At 36.7% G+C, this 25,524-nt stretch overlaps 1 protein-coding gene across 3 annotated transcripts in view; it reads left to right on the top strand.

The window, feature by feature from the left end:
* epha4l (eph receptor A4, like) overlaps positions 1-25,524 on the top strand; it is a 92,245-nt gene that overhangs the window by 23,565 nt on the left and 43,156 nt on the right. For all 3 annotated transcript variants that reach the window (XR_012391051.1, XR_012391052.1, XM_682606.7), the window contains exon 4: positions 20,157-20,312. Coding sequence is in view for 1 of the 3 variants with exons in the window: in XM_682606.7 (XP_687698.2) it covers positions 20,157-20,312 (156 nt within the window). In the remaining 2 variants the exon portion in view is untranslated. The remainder of the gene's footprint in view (positions 1-20,156; positions 20,313-25,524) is intronic.

Raw genomic sequence — 25,524 nt, 5'->3', positions numbered from 1 at the left:
TTTTTTGCATAATAGGCGCACCTTTAAAATTATAAGTAATCATCTGACCACAGAAAACTTGATATTTCATGCACAACTCATTTCATAAACACCTTTTCAGGGCACATTTGCATCTTTTTTCATCTCACCACCGCTGATTATGATGTTTCGGAAAAAGTCTCTAAAGCCATCACTGCTCCCGTCATTTCCTATAATGCCTATAATGCGGTTTTTGGCGTTGGGGGGACCAGTCGTAGTGTTTTAACCATCAGTCTGGAAGTTGCTGCATTGTTTTCTCTCACTCACTTTCCCTCTGCCTTTTGAATCGCTCTTTTATTTTCCATCGAAAGGGGGTTAAAAAAGACAGAGCGAGAGATAGACGTGCGCTAAGAGGAAGGAGGAACAACAAAAGACAGAAAGACAGCAAGAATAAAGGAGGCGAACGCAGAGAAAAACACATTTGTCAGCACACAGGGAAGGTCAGCGGCCTCTTCTCAGTCGACGAGCTGATGCCTAGAGAAAGAGAGAGCTTTTTTAGGTGCTCTTTGATTTCTTTTCCCTCATCATTCACTTCACGTTCCCTTTAAACGTGGCTTTGATGTGCTGACAGACGCTGTCTCTCTCTGTCTCTTCTTCTCTGTCTCTCGCCCTCCTCTAACAATGGACTGTGATTGCGAGGTTTTGAGTTGTAATCTTAAGCTCATCAAGCTGTAGGAGGAGTGTAGGTGGTCTTTTCTCAGTTTTAGGACTCTTTGTGATGGAATGATGGGCGTGAAGAGGTGTTAAGAAAATAATGCGTGGTGGGAAAGATGGATACTCATTTTAATACGGTCTCTTTTTCTCTTTATGGTGGCATCACTAAAACAATAGCAATGCATACATTACAGATTTTTGTAGGGATGCACAATATATTGGTGGCCATATCGATTCAGCTGATAAATGCTAATTTTATTGTTATTATTATTGGTCCGATATCAAAATTAGGCTGATATCTTTAAGCTGATTACGTAATTGTACAGAACTGCCTGCCTCAGCATGCGTGGGTCAAACTTTTGTCCCATCCACTATAACCAAAGACTATAGAATACACAAGATGCGTCACTCGTATAGTTTTAAATGGGGGAAAGTGTGACAGTCAATATGGCGAATGAAACCCTGGCTTCACAGGAGCCAATCATTGATTGCTATAGTCTGACGATCCTCTAGTGGTGCATTTTACGGCAGGGGTGTATTTCTAGGGATAACACCGGTTCTTCTGTCATTTCTCTCCATAATTTAATCCTATTATGCATAATTCTAGCCAACTTATTTTTGTTACATCAATTTTATCTTTTTTTTTTGTTGTCAGTTGTATTCAAAGAAAAGTTATGCTGAATAAAAAGTGTATGCACACAACTATGTTTGACTTTTGACAAATTATTTAAAATATGTGTCTAAGAAATAGCTTTTAACTACTGTTGGGGCCTGTGAAAATTTTGGCAGGGCAAGTAAAAATCTGAATCACTTGCCCGATCGGGCCAGTAGAAAAAGTCCTTGGCGGTGAATCCTGTAAAACAAAGGTGTCAAACTCAGTTCCAAAAGGGCCGCAGCTCTGCACAGTTTAGTTCTAACCCTAATTAAACACACCTGATCAAACTAATTGAGTCCTTCAGGCTTGTTTGAAACCTACAGGTAAGTGTGTTGGAGCAGGGTTGGAACTAAACTGTGCAGGGCTTCGGCCCTCCAGGAATTGAGTTTGACACCCCTGCTGTAAAACATACTGTATTTAGCAAAACATCTGTATTTAGCAAAAAAAAAAAAAAAGTTTCTCATATTAATTAGGCTGAACTTTCACATCATCGTCATGTTCACGTGGACGTGTTTGTACTGAAGGTGTGTGCATTTGTTTTCCCAACAAACCGATAGAAATGTACTCAATTCTCTACTGTTCTCCCACTTCCCATAAACACACGAGCACACACACATGCACAATGGAAGGTGTTGCAGCTCCAGACAGTCTGTCGTCCTGCATTTCCAGAGCTTTAGAAAAACAAACTAAAAATATACACTATTTTTCTTTTACCTTAACCCTAAAAGTCAAATACAAACTGTATCAGCAATCATGTCTATGTTCGCATCAATGATCAGCTCGTGTAGTTTGTCAGAATTGGTTGTACTTGTAGAATTTATAGGTTTACCTGAGCTCTGTGTGTGTGAGAGAGTGAGTGTGACTGGTATTCATTATTATAGTATAGCAATGTCAGTCAATATTGACCTTGTGGGGACATTCTTTTAGTCCCGATGAGGAAAAGGGCTCACAAGTTGCAAGGAAATGTAAAAATACAGATCTATTTTCAGTGTTGGTTGGGTTTAAGGTTGTGGTTGGGTATAGGGGGACAGAATATACAGTTTGTACAGCATATAAATCAATACGTCTATAAGATTTCAACTTTTAAATAGCTCTAAAATTGTGTTTGTGTGAGTGCACCTGGTATTTATCACATTAAGGGACCAAATTTCATTTATTTTACCTTGTTTTAGACATTTATAGGACCCCATGAAAAAAAACGGCTCATAAATCCAGAATTAAGCATTTGAAAAATGTAAAATTACAGATTGTTTCCTTTGAGGGTTTGGTTTAGTGGTAGGGTTGGGCTATTGGGGAACAGAATATACAGTTTGTACTCTATATTTATCATTGGGAATTCCCCATTAAGATAGTTCTGCAATTTTGAGTGTGTGTGTACCGGGTATTCTTCACGTTTTGAGCACCAAATTTCTCCTCAAGTGTTACTGTAAGTTCACAACGAATGAGGCGAGAACGTCCAAGGTCGCTCTGGCCGCCTTGGCGACAATGCTGTCTGCCTTCAGCTCCGGCGGCGAGAACGTCAAAACTCGCTACATTGATCTCGTATTTAACGGAGCCGTTACAGCATATCAGTTACATTCATGCATAAAACATGTTTCTAGCATGAAAATGTTTTGCACTTTTTATCAAATTCATATAACAATGGACGATCAAGTTGCGAGTGGTGTGGCTTTGCTGTATTTATCCAATGTGTCCATATGTCTGAAATATCCTGAAGCAGCTATACTGTTTTGTACTGTCACGTCGCGTGAGATTCCCTTCTTTTTTAAGATAAAAATATATAACATTAATGCACATCAGTAACTCGCCAGTAACTTATTTAATGCATGTTCCTGTAAGAAAAAATTGTAAATAATTGGAAATCCGGCGACTGCAATAATCAAACTCTTGGGAACAACTGTGGTCGGAACCAAAGTTAACAGGTCTGTGTTCTCTGAACTCCTATCAAGCGGTGGACATCTTCATTCTGATTGCTTAACACCGAACCCTCATCATAGCTCATTACTATAAAGTTGACTTGATTTCAACTCTCCTCGACGCCCACGCCGGCGAAGACGCGCCACGCTGCTCCTCACCGCTTATCGCCGCTGGCTCTCATTGAAAATTAATGACTTCAGGCTACTTTGACGCTCTCGCCGCTTTCGGTGTGAACATACAGTTATAATAAGAGACCGCATGAAAAAAAACGGAGGATAAATCATTCAGAATTAAGTATTTTTAATATGTAAAAGTACAGATTGTTTCTTTTGAGGGTTGAGTTTAGGGTTATGGTTGGGGTTGGGGACATATAGGGGGACAGAATATATAGTTTGTACATTATATAATTCAATATGTCTGTGAGAAGTCCCCATAAAGATAACTTTACAATTTTGTGTGTGTGTGCACCTGGTATTCATGATATTGTGAGTGTTTCCTCACCAAATGTCTTCCTCAAATGTTGTAATATCAGTCATTTTTTTACCTTGTTTTGGCCATTTATAACAATAGATAAAAAAACACAGCTCATAAATCCAGATTTTAGGATATGTTTCCTGTGAGGGTTGGGTTTAAAGTTAGGGTTAGGATTGGGGTAGAGGGGGACAGAATATACAGTTTGTACAGTATATAATTCAATATGTCTATAGGGAAGTCCTCATAAAGATAGCTCTACAGTTGTGTGTGTACCTGGTATTCTTCACATTGTGGGGACCAAATTTCTCCTCAAGTGTTGTAAAACTGTAAAAATGTAAAATTGCATCCTGTGAGGGTTGGGTTTAGTGTTAGGGATAGGTTTGGGGCATAGTGGAACACAATATACAGTTTGTACAGTTTTTAAATCAATACATTTATGGGATGTCCACTTTAAGATAGCTCCACAGTTTTGTGTTTGTGTGCACCTGGTATTCATTATGTTGTGGGGACCACATTTTCCCTCAAGTGTTGTAATGCCATTCATTTTTGACCTGGTTTTAGACATTTATAGGAATCCTTTGAAAAAAAATGCCTCATACATCCAGAATTTTCAAAATGTAAAAATACAGATTGTTTCCTTTGAGGGTTGGATTTAGGGTTATGGTTGGGGTTGTGGTGTAGGTGTACAGAATATACAGTTTGTGCAGTATATTATTCAATATGTCTTTTGGAATTTCCCATAAAGATAGCTCTGCCATTACATGTGTGTGTGCACCTGGTATTCATGACAATGTGAGTGTTTCCTCACCAAATGTCTTCTCAAGTGTTGTAATACCAGTCATTTCTTTACCTTGTTTTGGGCATTTATAACACCCGATAGAAAAAAATACACAGCTCATAAATCCAGAATTAAGGATATGTTTCCTGTGAGGGTTGGGTTTAAAGTTAGGGTTAGGATTGGGGTATAGGGGGACAGAATATACAGTTTGTACAGTATATTATTCAATATTTCTATGAGAAGTCCCTATAAAGATAGCCTTACAATTGTGTGTGTGCACCATTCATCACTTTGTGGGGACCAAATGTCATCTCCAGTGCTATAACAGTCATTTTTGACGTTGTTTGGGGAATTTAGCAGGCCCCATGAGAAGAACGGCTCAAAAATAATTCAGAATTAAGTATTTTGAAAATGTAAAAGAGCAGATTGTTAGTGTTGGGTTTAGACGTATGTAGGATTTGGGGGCAGAGGACACAATATACAGTATAAAAATCATTATGTCTATGGAAGTCCCCATAAAACACACAAACCCAACGTGTGTGTGAGCCGACCTGGTATTCATGACCAAAAGTCTCCAAATATAGCAACACCCAGTCATTTTTGATCTTGTTTGTGACATTTTATTGGACTCCATGAAGAAAACTGGACATAAGAGGACAGAATATACAGTCTGTACAGTAGAAAAAAATAAATCATTGTCCATGGGATGTCCTAGTAAAATTTAAAAACCCATCAGGTGTGTGTGTTTGTGTATACGTGCATGTTTGTCACTACAATCTCAACAAATCAACCAAAAAATAAATGTGCGCATGGAACTCATTTGCATATCCTCCTGTGCCAAAACTTCCTGTATTAGAAAACCCGGCCTCAACTTTTCACATTCAACAATACATGCAGACCCTGCCAAAGAAACACACGCACACACACACACACACACACACACACACACACACACACACACACACACACACTCGTCCCTCTCCAGTCTCTCCATTCTTTTATATTCCACTGTGGTTGCTATTAAAACCCTGTGGTTTTATTAATTGCGTACGGATTTTAAAGACCCTACAGGGTGTATGTGATCCTGCCATCGATAAACGCACCGCAAACTTTGGGAAATTCCTCTCCCTGAATGGAGGAAGTCGGTGTACGTGTTCAGGAGAGTATGAAGTTCAGGTCATTTCAGGAAGTCTTACATCAATACTTCCAAAAAGCTGGCAAATCTGTTATATTAAAACAACACACTTTGACACAATAATGCCATGACACAGTGGTTGCATAATGTATATTAATAAATAATTCAGCCGCAGTTGTTTGATGAAGTGAGCCCTGTGTTCCTGTTGAGCAGTGCTGAGGAAAGGTTAAGCTCAGGTGACCTGGGTAATGATTCACCTAAATTATATACACTACAATGGGCTTGTGTATAGGGGAGAGAACTAAATGTTGTTACTCATTAATAGTCTATTATATTTAAGGGTAAAGTAATTATTCAGAATTTTATGTTGTTTTTGTAGTAGTAGTAGTAGTAGTAGTAGTAGTAGTAGTCGTGGTTGTTGTATTAGTAGTTGTTGTTGTAGTAGAAGTAGTAGTAGTTGTTCTAGTAGTAGTAGTAGTAGTTGTTGTTGTAGTAATAATAGTAGTTGTTGTTGTAGAAGTAGTTGTTGTAGTTGTTGTTGTTGTAGTAGTAATAGTTGTTGTTGTTGTTGTAGTAGTAGTAGTTGTTGTTGTAGTAGTTGTTGTTGTTGTAGTAGTAATAGTAGTAGCAGTAGTTGTTGTTGTTGTTGTAGTAGTAGTAATAGTTGTTGTTGTAGTAGTAATAGTAGTAGTAGTAGTAGTTGTTGTTGTAGTAGTAGTAGTTGTTGTTGTTGTTGTAGTAGTAATAGTAGTAGTTGTTGTTGTAGTTGTAGTTGTTGTTGTAGTAGTAATAGTAGTAGTAGTAGTTGTTGTTGTTGTAGTAGTTATTGTAGCAGTAATAGTAGTGCTAGTAGTAGTAGTTGTTGTTGTTGTTGTAGTAGTAGTAGTAGTAGCAGTACTAGTAGTAGTTGTTGTTGTTGTTGTAGTAGTTGTAGTAGTAGTTGTTGTTGTTGTAGTAGTAGTAGTAGTAGTAGTAGTAGTAGTAGTAGTAGTAGTAGTAGTTGTTGTTGTTGTTATAGTAGTAGTAGTAGTAGTTGTTCTTGTAGTAGTAGTAGTAGTTGTTGTAGTAGTAGTTGTTGTATTAGTTGTAGCAGTAGTAGTAGTAGTAGTAGTAGTAGTAGTAGTTGTTGTTGTTGTTGTAGTAGTTGTTGTTGTTGTAGTAGTTGTTGTTGTATTAGTAGTTGTTGTTGTAGTAGAAGTAGTAGTAGTTGTTCTAGTAGTAGTAGTAGTAGTAGTTGTTGTTGTTGTAGTAATAATAGTAGTTGTTGTTGTAGAAGTAGTTGTTGTTGTTGTTGTTGTTGTAGTAGTAGTAATAGTTGTTGTTGTTGTAGTAGTAGTAGTTGTTGTTGTTGTAGTAGTTGTTGTTGTAGTAGTAATAGTAGTAGTAGTAGTAGTAGTAGTAGTTGTTGTTGTTGTTGTAGTAGTTGTTGTTGTTGTAGTAGTTGTTGTTGTATTAGTAGTTGTTGTTGTAGTAGAAGTAGTAGTAGTTGTTCTAGTAGTAGTAGTAGTAGTAGTTGTTGTTGTTGTAGTAATAATAGTAGTTGTTGTTGTAGAAGTAGTTGTTGTTGTTGTTGTTGTTGTAGTAGTAGTAATAGTAGTTGTTGTTGTATTAGTAGTTGTTGTTGTAGTAGAAGTAGTAGTAGTTGTTCTAGTAGTAGTAGTAGTAGTAGTTGTTGTTGTTGTAGTAATAATAGTAGTTGTTGTTGTAGAAGTAGTTGTTGTTGTTGTTGTTGTTGTAGTAGTAGTAATAGTTGTTGTTGTAGTAGTAATAGTAGTAGTAGTAGTAGTTGTTGTTGTAGTAGTAGTAGTTGTTGTTGTTGTTGTAGTAGTAATAGTAGTAGTTGTTGTTGTAGTTGTAGTTGTTGTTGTAGTAGTAATAGTAGTAGTAGTAGTTGTTGTTGTTGTAGTAGTTATTGTAGCAGTAATAGTAGTGCTAGTAGTAGTAGTTGTTGTTGTTGTTGTAGTAGTAGTAGTAGTAGCAGTACTAGTAGTAGTTGTTGTTGTTGTTGTAGTAGTTGTAGTAGTAGTTGTTGTTGTTGTAGTAGTAGTAGTAGTAGTAGTAGTAGTAGTAGTAGTAGTAGTAGTAGTTGTTGTTGTTGTTATAGTAGTAGTAGTAGTAGTTGTTCTTGTAGTAGTAGTAGTAGTTGTTGTAGTAGTAGTTGTTGTATTAGTTGTAGCAGTAGTAGTAGTAGTAGTAGTAGTAGTAGTTGTTGTTGTTGTTGTTGTAGTAGTTGTAGTAGTAGTAATAGTTGTTGTTGTAGTAGTAATAGTAGTAGTAGTAGTTGTTGTTGTAGTAGTAGTAGTAGTAGTAGTTGTTGTAGTAGTAATAGTAGTAGTTGTTGTTGTAGTTGTAGTTGTTGTTGTAGTAGTAATAGTAGTAGTAGTTGTAGTTGTTGTTGTTGTTGTTGTAGTAGTTATTGTAGCAGTAATAGTAGTGCTAGTAGTAGTAGTAGTTGTTGTTGTTGTAGTAGTAGTAGTAGCAGTACTAGTAGTAGTTGTTGTTGTTGTTGTTGTAGTAGTTGTAGTAGTAGTAGTTGTTGTTGTTGTAGTAGTAGTAGTAGTTGTAGTAGTAGTAGTAGTAGTAGTAGTAGTAGTAGTTGTTGTTGTTATAGTAGTAGTAGTAGTAGTAGTTGTTGTAGTAGTAATAGTAGTAGTTGTTGTTGTAGTTGTAGTTGTTGTTGTAGTAGTAATAGTAGTAGTAGTAGTAGTTGTTGTTGTTGTTGTTGTAGTAGTTATTGTAGCAGTAATAGTAGTGCTAGTAGTAGTAGTTGTTGTTGTTGTTGTAGTAGTAGTAGTAGCAGTACTAGTAGTAGTTGTTATTGTTGTTGTAGTAGTAGTTGTAGTAGTAGTTGTTGTTGTTGTAGTAGTTGTAGTAGTAGTAGTAGTAGTAGTAGTAGTAGTAGTTGTTGTTGTTATAGTAGTAGTAGTAGTAGTAGTTGTTGTAGTTGTAGTAGCAGTAGTAGTAGTTGTTGTAGTAGTTGTTGTATTAGTTGTAGCAGTAGTAGTAGTAGTAGTAGTTGTTGTTGTTGTAGTTGTTGTTGTTGTTGTAGTATTTGTAGTAGTAGTAGTAGTTGTTGTTGTTGTTGTAGTAGCAGTTGTAATAGTTGTTGTAGTAGTAGTAGTAGTTGTTGTATTAGTTGTAGCAGTAGTTGTAGTAGTAGTAGTAGTTGTTGTTGTTGTTCTTGATGTAGTAGTAGTTGTTGTTGTTGTAGTAGTTGTAGTAGTAGTAGTAGTTGTTGTTGTTGTAGTAGTAGTTGTTGTATTAGTAGTAGTAGTAGTTGTTGTTGTTGTTGTTGTTGTTGTAGTAGTAGTAGTAGTAGTATTAGTAGTAGTTGTGGTCTTTGGTATAGATAAAATAATAGTTCACCCCAAAATGAAAATACTGCCATCGTTTATTCACTCAACACTTGTTCTAAACCAATTTGACTTGAGTAGAAGATATTTTAAAGAATGTTGGAAAGTTTGACCTCCGTATTACTATTTTTCCCACTATGGAGGTCAATGGCTATTCTACGTAAACAACATTCGTATAACAAACTTATGATGACAGAATTTGTGATGCAGCAAATTATGACAGAATTAGACTGTAAGTTTGTTAGAAGAATGTTGGAAACCTTTAGCCATTGACTTCCACAGTTACCAACTATGGATGTCAATAGCTACAGGTCAACAACATTCTTCAAACAAACGTCCAGTCCACTTTCGTCATTATTTACTATTTACGAATCATTTGTAATCTGAAGATGAACCAAAGTCTGAGTCTTTAGATCAACATTAGTAAACGATTATAGGATTTCAATTTGGAGTTAAACTAACACTTCTGGACGCCATATGAGAACCAAAACATCCAACGTGACCATCAGGAGTTGAATGAGAATTGTTTTTGTCCAGGTTAATATTATTACTAGCTCAGAGGAGATGGACGGCTTCCTCTGGGAATGAGAGTGGAGTTAGTTAAGGTGAAGCGGCTTGGTTTCGAATGGGTTAGTGTTGTCGCCCTCAGGGTGGGTCAAGGTCAACATGTGGAGCGAGTGAGTGATCAATCAATGCGATCCGCCGCCCTCCGCATGTTTGTCATCAATCACACTGATGGAGCCGTCCTGTGTAATTGTTAATTAGTGACTGAAGCATGTAGAACAACAGATGCCAGACCGTGAGACAAGAAGCCAATTGATGTTTCTTACGTTCATGTGTGTGTGTGTGTGTATGTGTGTTTGTGTGTGTATGTATGTGTGTTAGTGAAATCTTCCATGGCCTCAGGAGAGGAAACTGATCTCGATGTTTTTGTCTTGAATAAATCCTGGTCCTCTGTAAACTGTCATTAACACACAGACACACACCCACACTCGCACATTTATCTAGCTATCTATTCTAAAGGAAGACTTCCTATTGACTTCTGTTATTCTGAAAAGGATAGTTCTGTTGCAGTAATACAGAATATACATGAAGTATGTGCTTTTGTAGAGTAAAAAGCATCTGTTGCTCTTACTAGGGCTGCACAATATATCGTTTCAGCATCAATATCGCAACGTGTGTATCCGCAATAGTCACATTACAGGACATGCAAAGTTGAGTTGGGATTATAGTTGATTACAGTGCATAAGGATAGTATAGTGCTTCACTTTTTCCACATTTTTTTTTTATGTTACAGCCTTATTCCAAAATTGATTAAATTAATTTATTTCCTCAACATTCTACACACATTGCCCCATAATGACAATGTGATTTTATTTTTTATTGTTTTTGGATGGTGTTGCAAATTTATTAAAAATGGAAAAAAAAAAAAAAAAGCTGAAAAATCACATGTACATCAGTATTCACAGCCTTTGCTCAATACTTTGTTGATGCACCTTTGGCAGCAACTACAGCCTCAAGTCTTTTTGAATATGATGCCACAAGCTTGGCACACCTGTCTTTGGGAATTTTTGCCCATTCCTCTTTGCAGTACCTCTCAAGCTCTATCAGGTTGGATGGGAAGCGAGAATGTACAACCATTTTCAATTCTCTCCAGAGTTGTTCAATAGGATTTAGGTCGGGGCTCTGGCTGAGCCACTCAAGACATTCACAGAGTTTTAGTATAGCCACTCCATAGATATTTCATTGGTGTGCTTTGGGTCATTGTTCTGCTGGAAGATGAACCGTCGCCCCAGTCTGAGGTCAAGAGCACTCTGATGCAGGTTTTCATTCAGGATGTCTCTGTACATCCCTGTATTTATCTTTCCTTCTATCCTGACTAGTATTCCAGTTCCTGCTGCTTAAAAACCTTGTCCCCTGAGACAATGCTGTTTTGGAGGTTTACTGATAATTTCTTTGTCTTCATGCCTGGTTTGTGCTTTGCCATGCACTGTCAACCCTGGGACCTTATATAGACAGGTGTACGCCTTTTCAAATCATGTCCAATCAACTGAATTTACCACAGATAAACTCCAATTAAGCTGATGAAACATCTCATGAATGATCAGTGGAAACAGAATGTGCCTGAGCTCAATTTAGAGCTTCACAGCAAAGGCTGTGAATATTTATATACATGTGATTTTTAATTTTTTTATTTTTTATTTATAAATTTGCAACAATTAAAAAGAAAAAAACATTTTTTTACATTGTCATTATGGGGTATTGTGTGCAGAGTTTTGAGCAAATAAATGAGCAATATCACACGAGTAGCATTACAATATGGCTGTACTGTATATCGGCACTGGTGGGAGACGTGCGTTAGCACAAGGCCGCTGGCCATTCTGTGCATTGCTGCTATTGCATGTTTACACATGTAATGTTTCCTGAGGTGATTTTATAAATATGCAATGACACTCTATTAAACATATCTACAATGATGAGGAATATGGTTGCTTACTGAGTTATTAACACACAGCATTATCACATAAAGAAAGCATGGACTTTGAAGGAATAAACAATGTGAGGAAGCTCTGTTTATAGTGTACTGGACAAAAATTCGACCCTATATGCTGAGGCAGGCAGTTTTGTAGAGTTATGTAATCTATCGGCTTAAGGATATCGGCCTAATTTTGATATCAGATCGATTTAAAAATTGCATTTATCGGCCGATATTGGCATAAATGCTTTTGCAACTCCATTGGCAGATTATTTTGCTTGTTTTAAGAAAAAGCTCACTTAGTTTTGGCATATTAGTTCTGAAAAAGGACAATGTTTTTGTCTGTCTAGAAAATGCTTCTTAATTTATGATTTTTTTAGATAATTGGACTAGAAACAAGACAAAAAAATCTAAGTAAGAAAAGCGTTTTTTCACAGGCTGCTGTAGAGTAAAGCATATACCAAGAGAATAAGAAGGGGAAGATGTTTAGGATGTTGTTTAATAAAACTACAAGATCATCTGGAAGCATCTTCTGGCTGTCTCTCAGTGTGTGTTTGAGGGATTTCAGCAGTGATCTGGCCACCCACTGATGTAACTCCTCCGTCTCTCAGCGTCTCACTAATGGAAAGTCGTTGATTTGAGGGTCAGAAATGTGAGTGAAAAACCTGCTCTTCGTCCTGCGGATATCAGGCAATGCTGGAATGTGTGCTGGAAACCAAAGACACTTTTCTTTGTCTCCTTATCTGTGAGGCTCTGGTCATAGAGTCAGTGTCTGGACGTCTGTGCAGGGTTTTGTCCCTGTCGAGTGAAGATTAAATTCAGTGGGAAGAGTGAATGAGAGAGGCTTTCTTTTTCCTCTTTTTCCGGCTATCTCCTGCACGCCTGGATCAATCTGAAGCCGAGATTAGAGTCTGATGCTGATAATCTTTCCGAGGGTCTGTTCGCATCTTTAGGATTAGCAGAGGAGCATCTGTAAGACCTGTGATTGTTAAAGTCTACTGTGTTGAGTTATAGAGGACTACTTTAGTGGATGGAGTCTTTTGTGAAGGACCGACAGGCCATTTTTACTGGAAAAATCAAAAGTATTTTACATATTTTAAGGTCCCATATAGTGTATTGATTCAGGAAGTTCATTGCTTCTCTGATATTTACATAGTATGTATGTGGCTTATAGGCAAGTTCAGAAATTCTTTAAAAAAACTACTTTATGTGCTTGTTTACCATAAAATTCCCAGAATCAGACAATCAGAAGCTCGAACTTGACCATATTTGGAAGGGTCATGAATATTAATGAGCTCTACTCTGACCTTGGTAGCTTAGTGTCTGCTCTCTCTCTCTCTCTCTCTCTCTCTCTCTCTCTCTCTCTCTCTCTCTCTCTCCTCTCTCTCTCTCTTTCTCAACCTATGCACACACAAACAACACTTGTATAGACCTTTGTTGTTTTTTTATATTAGGTTAAAAATGACCTCACGAAAACAAGCGTCAATCATTTGATACTAATAAAAACATCTTCTGGCTTATTTATAAGCATTTTAAATGAGTCATTTTGATAACTTATTATGTATGTGTGGACAACTGATGCCTCACAGCTAAACCTATACACACACTCACACAGTGTAATCTTTTGTGAATTAAACAAAATGCAAAATAATCATACTTTAAAGAAAATACAATATAATTCCACACAATATCTTCATGTTGTTCTAACACAAGTTAGCAAAGTAGATGGAACATTACATTATTAAGTTGTTCCCCCAAAACACTGTGTTAATAAATCTTTTCAACTGAAGGGAGGTTTATTTTATTTTGATGCATTAGATATTTCACTCACTCCATGAATACAGTACATCCGGAAAGTAATCATAGCGTTTAACTTTTTCCACATTTTTTAAATTTTACAGCCTTATTCCAAAACTAATTTATTTCCTCAAAATACTACACACAATACCCCATAATAACAATGTGATTTATTTATTTATTTATTTTTTAATTGTTGCAAATTTATTAAAAATAAAAGCCCTGAAAAACCACATGTACATATTTATTCACCACCTTTGCTATGAAGCTCTAAATTGATCTCAGGTACATTCTGTTTCCACTGATCATTCTTGAGATGTTTCAGCAGCTTAGTTGAAGTTCATCTGTGGAAAATTCAGTTGATTGGACTTGATTTGAAAAGGCATAAACCTGTCTATATAAGGTCCCAGTGTTGACCTTAGCATAAAAACAGGATTGTCTCGAGGCACAAGGCTGAGGAAGGTTACAGAAAAATTTCTGCTGCTCTGAAAGTTTCAATGAGCACAGCGGCCTCTATCAACCGTAAGTGGAAGATGTTTGGAACCACCAGGACTCTTCCTAGAGCTGGTCGGCCATCTAAGCTAAGTGATCAGGGTGAAGGTCCTTAGTCAGGGAGGTGATCAATAACCTGATGGTCACTCTGTCTGAGCTTCAGCGTTTCTTCTGTGGAGAGAGGAGAATGTTACAGAAGGACAACCATTGTGGCATCATATTCAAAGACTTTAGGCTGTAGTTGCTGCAAAAGGTGCTTTAACAAAGTATTAAGCAAAGGCTGTGAATACTGATGTACATGTGGTTTTTTTATTTTGATAAATTTGCAACAAAAAATCTTTCTTTACATTGTCATTATGGGGCATTGTGTGTAGAATTTTGAAGCAATAAATTAATTTAATCCATTTTGGATATGGATATTTTTTGGATATTTTTTTTAAATGTGGAAAAAGTGAAGCGCTATACTTTCCTGATGCACTGTACATTTAAAAGTAATATTGTAATTATACTTAATAAAAGGGACAGGTATTTAGAGTTGTATTCAAAAGCTTTAATGTAAATGACAGATTAGAGCTGAGTGATATGACACCATGCATAAACATCCATTAAACACTTATATTAAACAGTTTACATGTGTTTGTTGCCTCATTATGAACACACAGAGCAAAATACAAAATTACAAAAACTAGGCATGGGAAGATACCTAGTTTCAAGCATTTAAAAAATATATAAAAAAAAAAAATGTAATATAAAAATGACCCTCCACATCAAAAGCCACTGGTCAGAGCACCATTTAGCAAACATCTGAAAAACAAATAGCTTATTCCCTCACATCTAAGCATGCTATAGAGCTGAACAGTGAAGTGGCTTACTGTATATCCAAAGAAAAGAAAGATAAAGATGCCGTTTCATTTATTTATTCATTTCCTTTTCGGCCCAGTCTCTTTACTAATCTGGGGTCGCCACAGCGGAATGAACCGCCAACTTATTCACCATATGTTTTTTTTTACGCAGCGGATGCCCTTCCAGCTGTAACCCATCTCCAGGAAACATCCATACACACTCATTCACACTGATACACTACAGACAATTTAGCCTACCCAATTCACCTGTACCGCATGTTTTTGGACTGTGGGGAAACCCACGCGAACGCAGGGAGAGCATGCTAACTCATTATAGAAACACCAACTGACCCAGCCGAGGCTAGAACCAGCGACCTTCTTGCTGTGAGGCGACAGCACTACCTACTGCGCCACTGCGTTGCACACGCCGTTTTATATTGTAAATACAGCAGTAGTCAAAGGTTTATTTTAATTATATAGCCTGACATGTTTACTGTTCCAAAGTATTATAAAAGTGTCTTGAAATAAAATATATTGTGTTCAGTACATTAAATAAGAACACATTTTAAAGCAGTAAGCATGAAGCTGTAATATTTATAGCCCACAATATGCTTTAATGACTGAAATAATTAAAAAGTTGGAAAAATAAAGTATTCATGGATGCTCTTGAATGGACATTTAAGGAATTAACTGGTCACACTTTACAATAAGGTTTTATTAGTTAACATATTTACTAACCTGAAATAATTCTGAACAATTGTTTTACAGCATTTATTAATCATAGTTCAATATTTACGAACGCGTTATTAAAAAACAAATTCATTCTGTTAACATTAATAATTGCACCATGCGTTAAAATCAAGTGTGCCGCAAGCTTGCGTTTGAGTGAAGGTCTCGGCCGTTAGATCGCCCCCTGGGGGCTGGCTGCAGTACAAGTCATAAAGCCCGCCTCCTCCGTGTTAATGAAGGAGACTTGAGCCCAAATAAAAAAAAATTATTACACTTGCAATAAAATGTCCCGAAAGATGGTTCTGGTCGATTAAGGCACTGGTTATTGTGCTGAAATAGGTGCAGATCTTCATTTTTGTAAACGGTTTGTTTTTAGCAGTAATTTAATGCTGGGCGTGTCATCGTGATTGACAGCTGTGATTGACAGTTTCTCAAAGCAGCGCGTCTGAGCTTCAGCAGGAGACTGAAGTGTTATTACTCGATTTCTGTGTTATTTTACCATGACAACATGAGTTCAGCAGTAAACTATAGTTTCTGACATACATGATCCTGGTGGAACACTGTTTATTCGCTGAGGTCAGGGCTTTTTTCGGGCTTTATTAGTTTGCTGATACACGCCTAACCACCCAGATGGCAAAATACACTCGGACCAGTTCGGCTAGATTCTCGCCTGCCGGAGACTTACCCCTCAGAGCTCAGACTGACTACCTCTGCTGGACCTACTCCGGATGCCTGGACTCACTGCCCGATTCCAGCCCGAGTCAATCAAGCCAGATGCGGCGGCCGAGCGAGCAGGCGCTGCCGCATGCAAGCCGGAATCAGCCCGCGACGCCGCGAGTAGGTTATGTGCGCTGCGGCCCGGAGCTGCCGCGATTGAATATATAAAACCCTCATATTTGTTAACGTTATTACATCCATTTGTGTTGATATGACAGCAAACGCATGCTGAGAAGTTCGGGGGGCGTGGTTGATTTTACATAAAGCGTTTGGTTGGAAGCTCGACTCCGCTCATTTTCGCGGCTCCTCCTCTGGCTCCATCAGACAGTCCTTCTGCGCATGTCTGGCTCCAATTTCAGCAGTCTTTTGCGACAGTTTGTGCCCGTCAAGCAGGCGTTTTGCCCTCAAGGCGTTCAATGGGAAAAGGGGCTGTCGCGTCGTCCATATTTTTTACAGTCATTGGTTACAATGAACTATCAATGAACTACTGAATTTTCATTACCTAACATGAACAAATGCTGCAATAAATGTGTTGCTAATTATTTGTTCATGTTAGTAAGTGCAATAACTAACATTAATTAATACAACCTTATTCTAAAGTGCTGCCAATTAATTAATGAATTAATCCAAATTAATAAATATTGCCATAATACACTGTATTTATTGCATATACCAGCAGGACATACTGTAACAGTCAGCTCATCCGTCTAAACAGTGACCTCATGCTCTCATCCTTGCTGTTCGGTCTCTGAAGTCTGATCGACGTTTATAGTAAAGTCTGAGGCGTCTTTCATCCTCCTAGTTTTCATCCATACGCACACAGACGTCTAAACAGAGCGAGAGAGCTCTCCACGCATGCCTGTGTTTGCACGTAAATGAGTGATAAGGAAGATGGAAAACAGAGATGTATTTCAGGAGTAGGAGGACACCGCACTCCAGATTATTTAAACATCGCGCATTCTTTATTTATGATGCCAAAACATGTTTTACTCAGATGTGCGAGGCGGATCCTTAAGACATATGGACGGGAGAATGAAAGGTGACTGTTGCATGCTGGGAAAACACCCAGAATGCCTTATTCATCATCTTCGGGTTTCGCCTCCCTTCCCTGGCTCAGCTCTCTCCATCATAAATGCATCAGTACATGGAAAACTGGAGGATTATCATATTTAATCATTGTCTGCTCGTGCACTTTATAATCATTTCGTAATGGAAGCATTTAATAATGTTTTATGATGGTTTGATTCATGCACATGGGGTTTCATAGGTATTTTGTTATCTGGGTAACATATTCAGTGCTTTACACAGAACTTTAAGGGATAGTTCACCCAAAAAAGATCATGTACTCATTAATTATTTGTACCTTTATGAGTTTCCTTCTACTTTTTAACACAAGGCATATCAAGACCAGTTACTGAATGAAGCTAGGCAGGGCTGAGCCTGGTCAGTACCTGGATGGGAGACCGCATGGGAGAACTTGGTTGCTGTTGGAATTGCGCTTTTACAATGTAGACTCTGTCAAAACAGCTTCACATAGAAGATTCTAGTTAATCGAAACTGTGTCAGTCCAGTTTTCAGAGTTGAAGTTCAGTTCAGTGTGGGTTAATTTTCACTGCTGAAAAGTCCAAACACTGAAGAGCAAATCCATCGATGCGCAGCTCCACAATTCCCGAACCATGCAAGCCAGTGGTGACAGCAGCGAGGAAAAAAACTTCACCAATTGGCGAAAGCAAAGAATTAAAAAACCTAGAGAGAAACCAGGTTCAGTTGGGCACGATCAGCTGCAGTCTAGGCGCCGGATGCTAGAGAGCGCTGAACGTCCATCGTGGAGAAGCTGTGGGGAGGTCACCGGCTTGTGTACAGGCTGGCCATTCAGGATCAATGCGAGGACTCGTCTGTCACTGGGGTCTTAAAGGGACCAGTCTCATGCTCTCCACTCCTCCATGACCACCACAGCAGCTGCTCAGGATACGGCCTGGTCCAGGATCATGGAAACTTTGGGAATAATAAAAAACAGAAAAGCGCAGATGCCGTTCAAATTATAATTTCTTTTGTAAGTGTTCCCGGCTCTGGTTGCCCTAAATGATGCAGACTAACAATCCCTTAGAGGATTTGGATTTCAACAGCATTTGTGTTTTATGTTTGTGCTAATGCAAAGAGATGTGTCTTTAATCTAGTTTTAAACTGACATAGTGTGGCGAACTGTGCTAGGAAGGCTGTTCCAGAGTTTAGGTGCCAGATATGAGAAAGATCTACTGCCTACAGTTGATTTTGATATTCTGGGAATAATCAATTTTCCAGAATTAATTGAGCGCAGTGGACGTGAGGGGCTATAATACACTATGTGCTCCCTCAAATACTGGGGAGCTAAGCTGTTCAGGGCTTTGTAAGTAGTCACAAAAATGTAAAAATGTATATATATTTAATAGGGAGGTTTGATTTGCATGTATGTTTTCTCACAGTAGTAGCAGCCATGAGCCGCACTCTGAAGTGAAAGTGAAACCTGTGCGCACATTTAAATGCGCATATCGCATTTTAAAGTTATGATTACAAGCATTTTTTTTTCATAGCGAACACAAAGTGTTGTGCATGAAAATAAATGTTTACTGTGACAGTATAACAACCCTAGTCTATATGTAATGGAAATATAAAGGTCTAATAGTGTTGACAGATGACAAGCACACGTCTTAAACATAATAAATCAACATTATAATTATGAAGTTACATTCTGATGACTTCAATTTACTGTGAATTAACAAACATATTGAAAGTCTGTTCAAGGCCACCAAAATACAAAATTTTGCGTTAAGCAACAGTATACCTACACATAGGCCTAATATTATTGTTGTTTTACCATGTGTTTGAAAATTACAATAAAAATAGGCTAATCATATTAACTTTTATTTTACTTTTACAGAATCGTGAGAAAGAATCGTGATTTAAGCAAAAAAAAAAATTGATTCACGTTTTTGCCAAAATTGTGCAGCCCTACCTCCCTGTATACTATTAAGGCACTGTCACTTTATAAAAATTATCATGTTTACAAGCCTTTTGCACAATATACTGTTTTACATTATGCTGTATTTTTTGCACCACATACTGTTTTGCATCTGCACAACTCTGGTTTGCACTCCTTACCATGTGCCCTTAAGTGTTCTTGAATTGTTTACAAGTTTTTGTTTTTACTTCTATTTCTAGATTACGTTATATGTGTAATTGTACTTATTGTAATTTCTTTTTTACATTTTTCTTTTTGTATTAATATTATACGTTATATGTAACCCAATTTCATTTGTCTTTATGTCCTGTACATGTGATTGAATTGATCGTATTTGAATTGAAGCCGACATTGACTTCTGCCTAAATGGATCAACGATTTTTTTCATGTCCACTCATACTTTCGTTTCTCATTAAATTGTTTTAACCAAAATCTCATCAAAAATTTAACCAATCAAATCCTCTCTAGTATCTAACATTTCCACTTCCTTCAAGACGTTTCTCACTTGCTTTTCATTTCGATGCACTGGATCTTAACCCCACTCTCACTGGCAGAGCTGTGATAAAAAAACAAAGCTATTGGCTGTTTTTGTAAAAGAGGAGGAGCTACTCTGTCCCACCCCCTTTAATTTCTTTCAGTTGAAATCGCATCAAACATTGAATAAAATTGCACATTTCAAAGCACTTCACAGGACCATTAAGAAGAAAAAATGTGCAAATCTATGCAATATTCTACCATAATCATAAACAAATCATAAAATATAGCAGATTGCAATTTTTTGCCAATATTTACTCACCTTTAAGCCTTTCCAAACCCGTTTAGGAATATATTTTAAAGAATGCTGAAAACCTGTAAATACTGACTTCCAGGGTCGGAAAACCAAATACCATGCAAGTCAATAGCTACAGGTTTTAAGCATTCTTCAAAATATCTTTTTTTTTTTTTTTGGTCTGTTCAACTGAAGAAAGAAACTGGTCTGCAACAAGCCAAATGTATATGGTTGCATCATTTTAATTTTTGGTTACTATCCCTTTAAAATGACTTCTATTAAGTCCTACAGTGTTTAGTAAAGCAATACAAATGTTTATTTCACGGTGACTTGTGTCTTTTCTCTGCTGCAGTGTGTAAGGTGGGCTACTACAGGTCTCTTTCTTCAGACGTGGGCTGCCGTAAATGTCCGCTGCACAGTTACTCTGTGAAAGAAGGAGCCACTTCCTGTGATTGTGACAAAGGATATTACAGATCAGAGACGGATCCAGCTGCCATGCCTTGCACACGTGAGTTCAACACAAACATGCGCCAGCTTGAAGTGTGTGCATGGTGCCAGTATAAGATTCTGATGGTATGATAGCCTTGGATGAAAAGATCACGGTTTCATTTGTATCACAGCATTCTAAATTACTGCTCGAAAATGTGTCAAACTTTTTTAAATGTCAAAAAAAGAAACACTTTTTTTAACCCAATAAATTGAAAAATAAATTTTATTCTAAGAAACATTTCAGAGCAGTAAAGATCTCAGGTTAAATAATGAAAGTAAATCCTTGACTTCTGCTGTTTTCATTAGTTTCAAAAACTCAGTTGAAGTCAGAAATATAAGACCCCCCCCCCTGCATTCTTTTTTTAATATTTCCCAAAATTATGTTGAAAAGAGCAAGGAAGTTCAGATAGAATAAGAGCCATTATAGATTTTTAAAACACCATTTTAAGGTCAAAATTTGATTTTTTTTTCGATAGTCTACAGAACAAACCATCGTTAAACAATAGCTTGCCAAATTACCGTAACCTGCCTAGTTAACCTAATTAACCAAATCAAGCCTTTAAATGTCACTTTAAGCTGTATAGAAGTGTCTTGGAAAATATCTAGTCCAATATTATTTACTGTCATCATGGCAAAGATAAAATAAATCAGTTATTAGAAATTAGTTATTAAAACTTTTATGTTTAGAAATGTGTTGAAAAAATCTGCTCTCCATTAAACAGGAATTGGGGGAAAAAATAAACGGGGCTAATAATTCAGGGAAGGTTAATAATTCTGACTTCAACAATATTTATTTTCTTTTGGACATAAAGTAAAGCCCCTGCTCTGTTCAGCTCTATTGCATGTTCGGATGTTGCTTAATAAACTATTTGTTTTTCATACTGTTGCCCTAAAAAAAATAAACAAAATAGTCATGATAAAGTAGGAAATAGAACATTTAAGTGGTTTTAAAATCTTGACTTTTTTTAAACGATGATAAACCTGGAAGGTCCAGAGTGGCAGGTCCAAAACTGTGGAACTCTGTTTAGAACTTTGCATCATCATGAATGTGACACTGTTTAAAGCAAAACTTAAAACCTGTTTATTTAGACTTGCTTTTGATATGCATTAGTGCAAAATGCTGTTTTATTGACACTTGTGTTCTTACCATCTTATGCGTTTCAATGTTTAATTTAGTTTTTAGTACTGTAAAGCACTTTGGGCAGCCTCCTGGTTGTAATAAGGTGCTATTTAAATGATTGATTGATTGATTGATTGATTGATTGATTGATTGATTGATTGATTGATTGATTGATTGATTGATTGATTGATTGATTGAAACCAGTTATCATCCTATGCCTAGTTGAAGTGTGTGCAGCATGTTTTTGGACCCTGCTATGATGATCATTTTACACGGATGTTTAAAAAAATTATTCCATTATATTCCTTAATTTAGGGTGTACTTACACTATGTGCAGTTGCCTTAAACCTTGTCGAAGCATGCTTGTTCGCTCTCCCCTCTCACTCATGGCCTGCACACACATTGCATCCGAGCCGAAGCATGCTTAGGTCATTGATGTTGCGCTGTTCAGTTAAAGAAGCTTACTCACACTACAAGCGTACTGCGCCAAGTATATTCTCTGTTGAAGCTTTTCCCTTACACAGGCTGCGTTCAAAACCGCCCTCTACTCAGTAGGTACTGCATTTAAATTCAAACGTACTACTCGGCCGCTAGAAAATACGTTCTATACGTATGAATGTGATAAGTATGAATGAAATTCGGACGTATTACATCCGTCATTTCGTCATGGTCACTTGACCTACCTGCGTCAGCTGCATCGCTTCACTTTCATTCATGAATTCTCTCGCGGGGCATTATGGGATAGCGCAGCGTGCATGGGATGCGCACTTCAAAATCTCGCCGGAAGTAGTAAGTCATCCGGGTACTTCTCGCATACAGATTTTCGAATTTTATGAATTCGGACATACTACTCGGCTCACATACTGATTTCAGTGTACTGTATAGTATGGAAGTATGCGGTTTCGGACGCACCCATAGTCAGTCCGTACATCCCACTTCAGTCAGTGTATTGTGTAAGTTTACTGAGTTTTGTTTGTCCTATAATAGCTTTCTACTATAGCTTTACTTTGTGTTGAGCAAAATTAAGGTTTGGAACCTCTTGAGGCTTAATAAATAGTGAGCAAATTTATTTAGAACTGTCCATTTAACATAAAAAAATCAAAAACATTTAATTGTACAAGAAAAAAATTATTATTTGAAAGCAAAACTCTTAATGATATGCCATGCATGAGCATGTAATTATTTCTGTTTACGTCCTTGTATACGCAGCAGATGTTCCTCACATCAAATAAATGAATTTAAATGAGACAGTATCAGTCTCACTCTACCAGCTGTCTGTCTGTCCTCTTTCTCTCTCTCTTCCATACTAATGACCAACTCTATCTCTTCACAGAACAGACGCTGTTTGTCTTCTCCTTCTGTTCTAGTTTTTTTCTCTCAATTCTTCTATATCTTTCCTTCTATTCAATGAGGATGGAAAGTTTTAGAGTACATAATACTACTAGCATAAGTACACAAACCTAGAAGAAAGAAAAGACAATGTGATCATATATAGTGCTCAGCATACTTGAGTACACCCCTCACAAGTCCCTCTTTTGAATTAATATTTGTCTACAGGATGCTTACTATATTATATTGGTGCATATACAGTGAAGTCAAAAATATTAGCCCCCCTTTTAGTTTTTATCTTTTTATATTTCCCAAATTATGTTTAAGAGGGCAAGGAAATGTTCACAACATGTCTAATAATATATTTTTTCTTCTGTAGAAAGTCTTATTTGTTTTATTTTGGCTAGAATAAAAGCAGTTTTTTTATTTAAAATTATTAGCCCTTTTAAGCTATATATTTTTTTCAATAGTCTACAGAACAAACCATCGTTATACAATAACTTGCCTAATTCCTCTAACCTGCCTAGTTAACCTAATTAACCTAATTAAGCCTTTAAATGTCACTTTAAGCTGTATAGAAGTGTCTTGAAAAATATCTAGTCCTATATTATGTACTGTCATCATGGCAAAGATAAAGGAAATCAGTTATTAGAAATGAGTTATTAAAACTATTATATTTAGAAATCTTCTTTCCGTTAAACAAAGATTGGGGGAAAAAAAAAAAGACCGGGGTGAATAATTTAGGGGGGCTAATAATTTTGACTTCATCTGTACATTAGATTAATCAGTACTGAAGCCAAATCTGGAGCTTATCAAACAAAACAGCTTATGAAAACAGTCCCAAATTTATTTGTAGCCCAAATGTATTTGTTAGCGACAAATATAAAATAAGAATTTCAAAAAGAGGATGAATCAATAGAAACAAATTATGTATACCTTTTTTAAAAAAGTTTTGTAGTTTGTAATTTTTTTAATCTTTCCTTATCTTTCTATTTCTAAAGATGTTTGTTGTATAATATATTATTTTAATAAAGATATCTGTTTATTAAGTTTGTTTTGTTCAAATGCACAAATATATAACCTCTATTAACTGAGAAATGAATACATTTTTTAAATTGGGGTGTACTCCATGTACAGTATGCTGGGTACTGTATCAAATAAATCATAAAAAATGTCAAAAATAAATTAAACTATTATCAAAATAACTAGTTTTATCTGAATTAGTAAAGTATTCTGCGTCAAATGATCCTTTAGAAACCCTTAATTTGCAGATTATTTGGCGATTGGCTACTCAAGAAACAAAAAAAGTATTATCAATTTGTGTAACAGTAGTAATATTAAATTGTAACTTTTATTTTTAAAGTCAAGCTCAACAATAAATGAGAATTTACTATATAATTGCTGTCCACTATGGGGTTTCAAATCGGTAGTTGGGGTAAAAAAAATGGCTACTAGTTTGCAACATTCCTCAAAATGTCTTCTTTTGTTTTCAACTGAACTCAAACTCCTTACTATCCCTATATATATATATATATATATATATATATATATATATATATATATATATATATATATATATATACATACACACACACACACACACACACACACACACACACACACACACACACACACACACACACACACACTATTTACAAACTATTTACAAAACAGGCAACCATATTTAAAGGACAATCCAAAATCAATGTCAGCAAATCACTCACAAATCTCAATATTCCCAGTCTTAACACATCCAAAAAAACTGACGTTTCGACAGTGTTGAGATCCCGAAGCACAAGTGTTCCTAAACACTGCCCCAAAGCATGATCCGAAACACAGGTTACTTGACTAAAGTGTTTCGAAACACCTGGTCACGTGACTAAAGCGATTCAAAGCATCGATCAGTTCAGAAGCGTTTCGAGATCTAGAGAATCTGCATTTGACTGACAGGGTCTGAAAACAATTCTGTCTCATATGCCCTAGTGGACCTTGCAAGTGCACGTTGTTACTGCGGTTTAAATTACTTTTGGGTTCGAGTTCTAACTTGTACAAATACTCCACAATCATGATTTTATGTATTTTAATAATGTTACTGTTTTATGGTGTAGTCTAGATAGGATACAGCTGCTGATACGCCATCAATTTAGCATAATTTATGTAACAAAAATAATTGATATTTTTTACAGTACAGTGATGGGTTTAGGTTTTGGGTAGACGTTAATAAAATACAATGGGAAATTTAATGAATAATATAAATAATTATTGTTAACTTCTGCCCTAGTAATAACCCTGTTTTACAACCAAAACAAGACATATTTATTCACAAAGTGTTTATTCCGATGTCAGACCAATGTTGAAACAAAACAATACAAGAACAAAGCATTTCAAACTGATATTAAAACATTTCAAAATAACTGTATCAGCTCGGATTCGAACCCACTATCCCCGCATGGTAGTCAAGAACCCTAACCGCTCCACTAAATCACTTAAAGGTGCAATGCTATAAAGTGGGGTTTAATTGCTTAATTTGCTAAAATGTTCTTTGCTGAAGCTATTCCAGAGGAACACTAGGTGTCATCGTAGAGTGGGGTTTCGAAATGTTTTAAAGCTTCGACACATTTGCTTCGACTGCTTCAGTGTTTCATGAAGCCTCGCTTTGCCCACCACTACCAAAAACTCTGCACTATACCACATACAAAAGTTTCAACAAACACAAAGCAAGTGACCAAAAACAAGATGGCTGCAAATGAAGTAACGTCATGGCTTTTTAAAACACTGTAGG

Source organism: Danio rerio, chromosome 15, assembly GCF_049306965.1.
Source record: "Danio rerio strain Tuebingen ecotype United States chromosome 15, GRCz12tu, whole genome shotgun sequence".
NCBI classification, from domain to species: domain Eukaryota; kingdom Metazoa; phylum Chordata; class Actinopteri; order Cypriniformes; family Danionidae; genus Danio; species Danio rerio.
The sequence above is the reverse complement of the archived record's forward strand: the minus strand, read 5'-3'. Positions and strand labels throughout refer to the sequence as shown.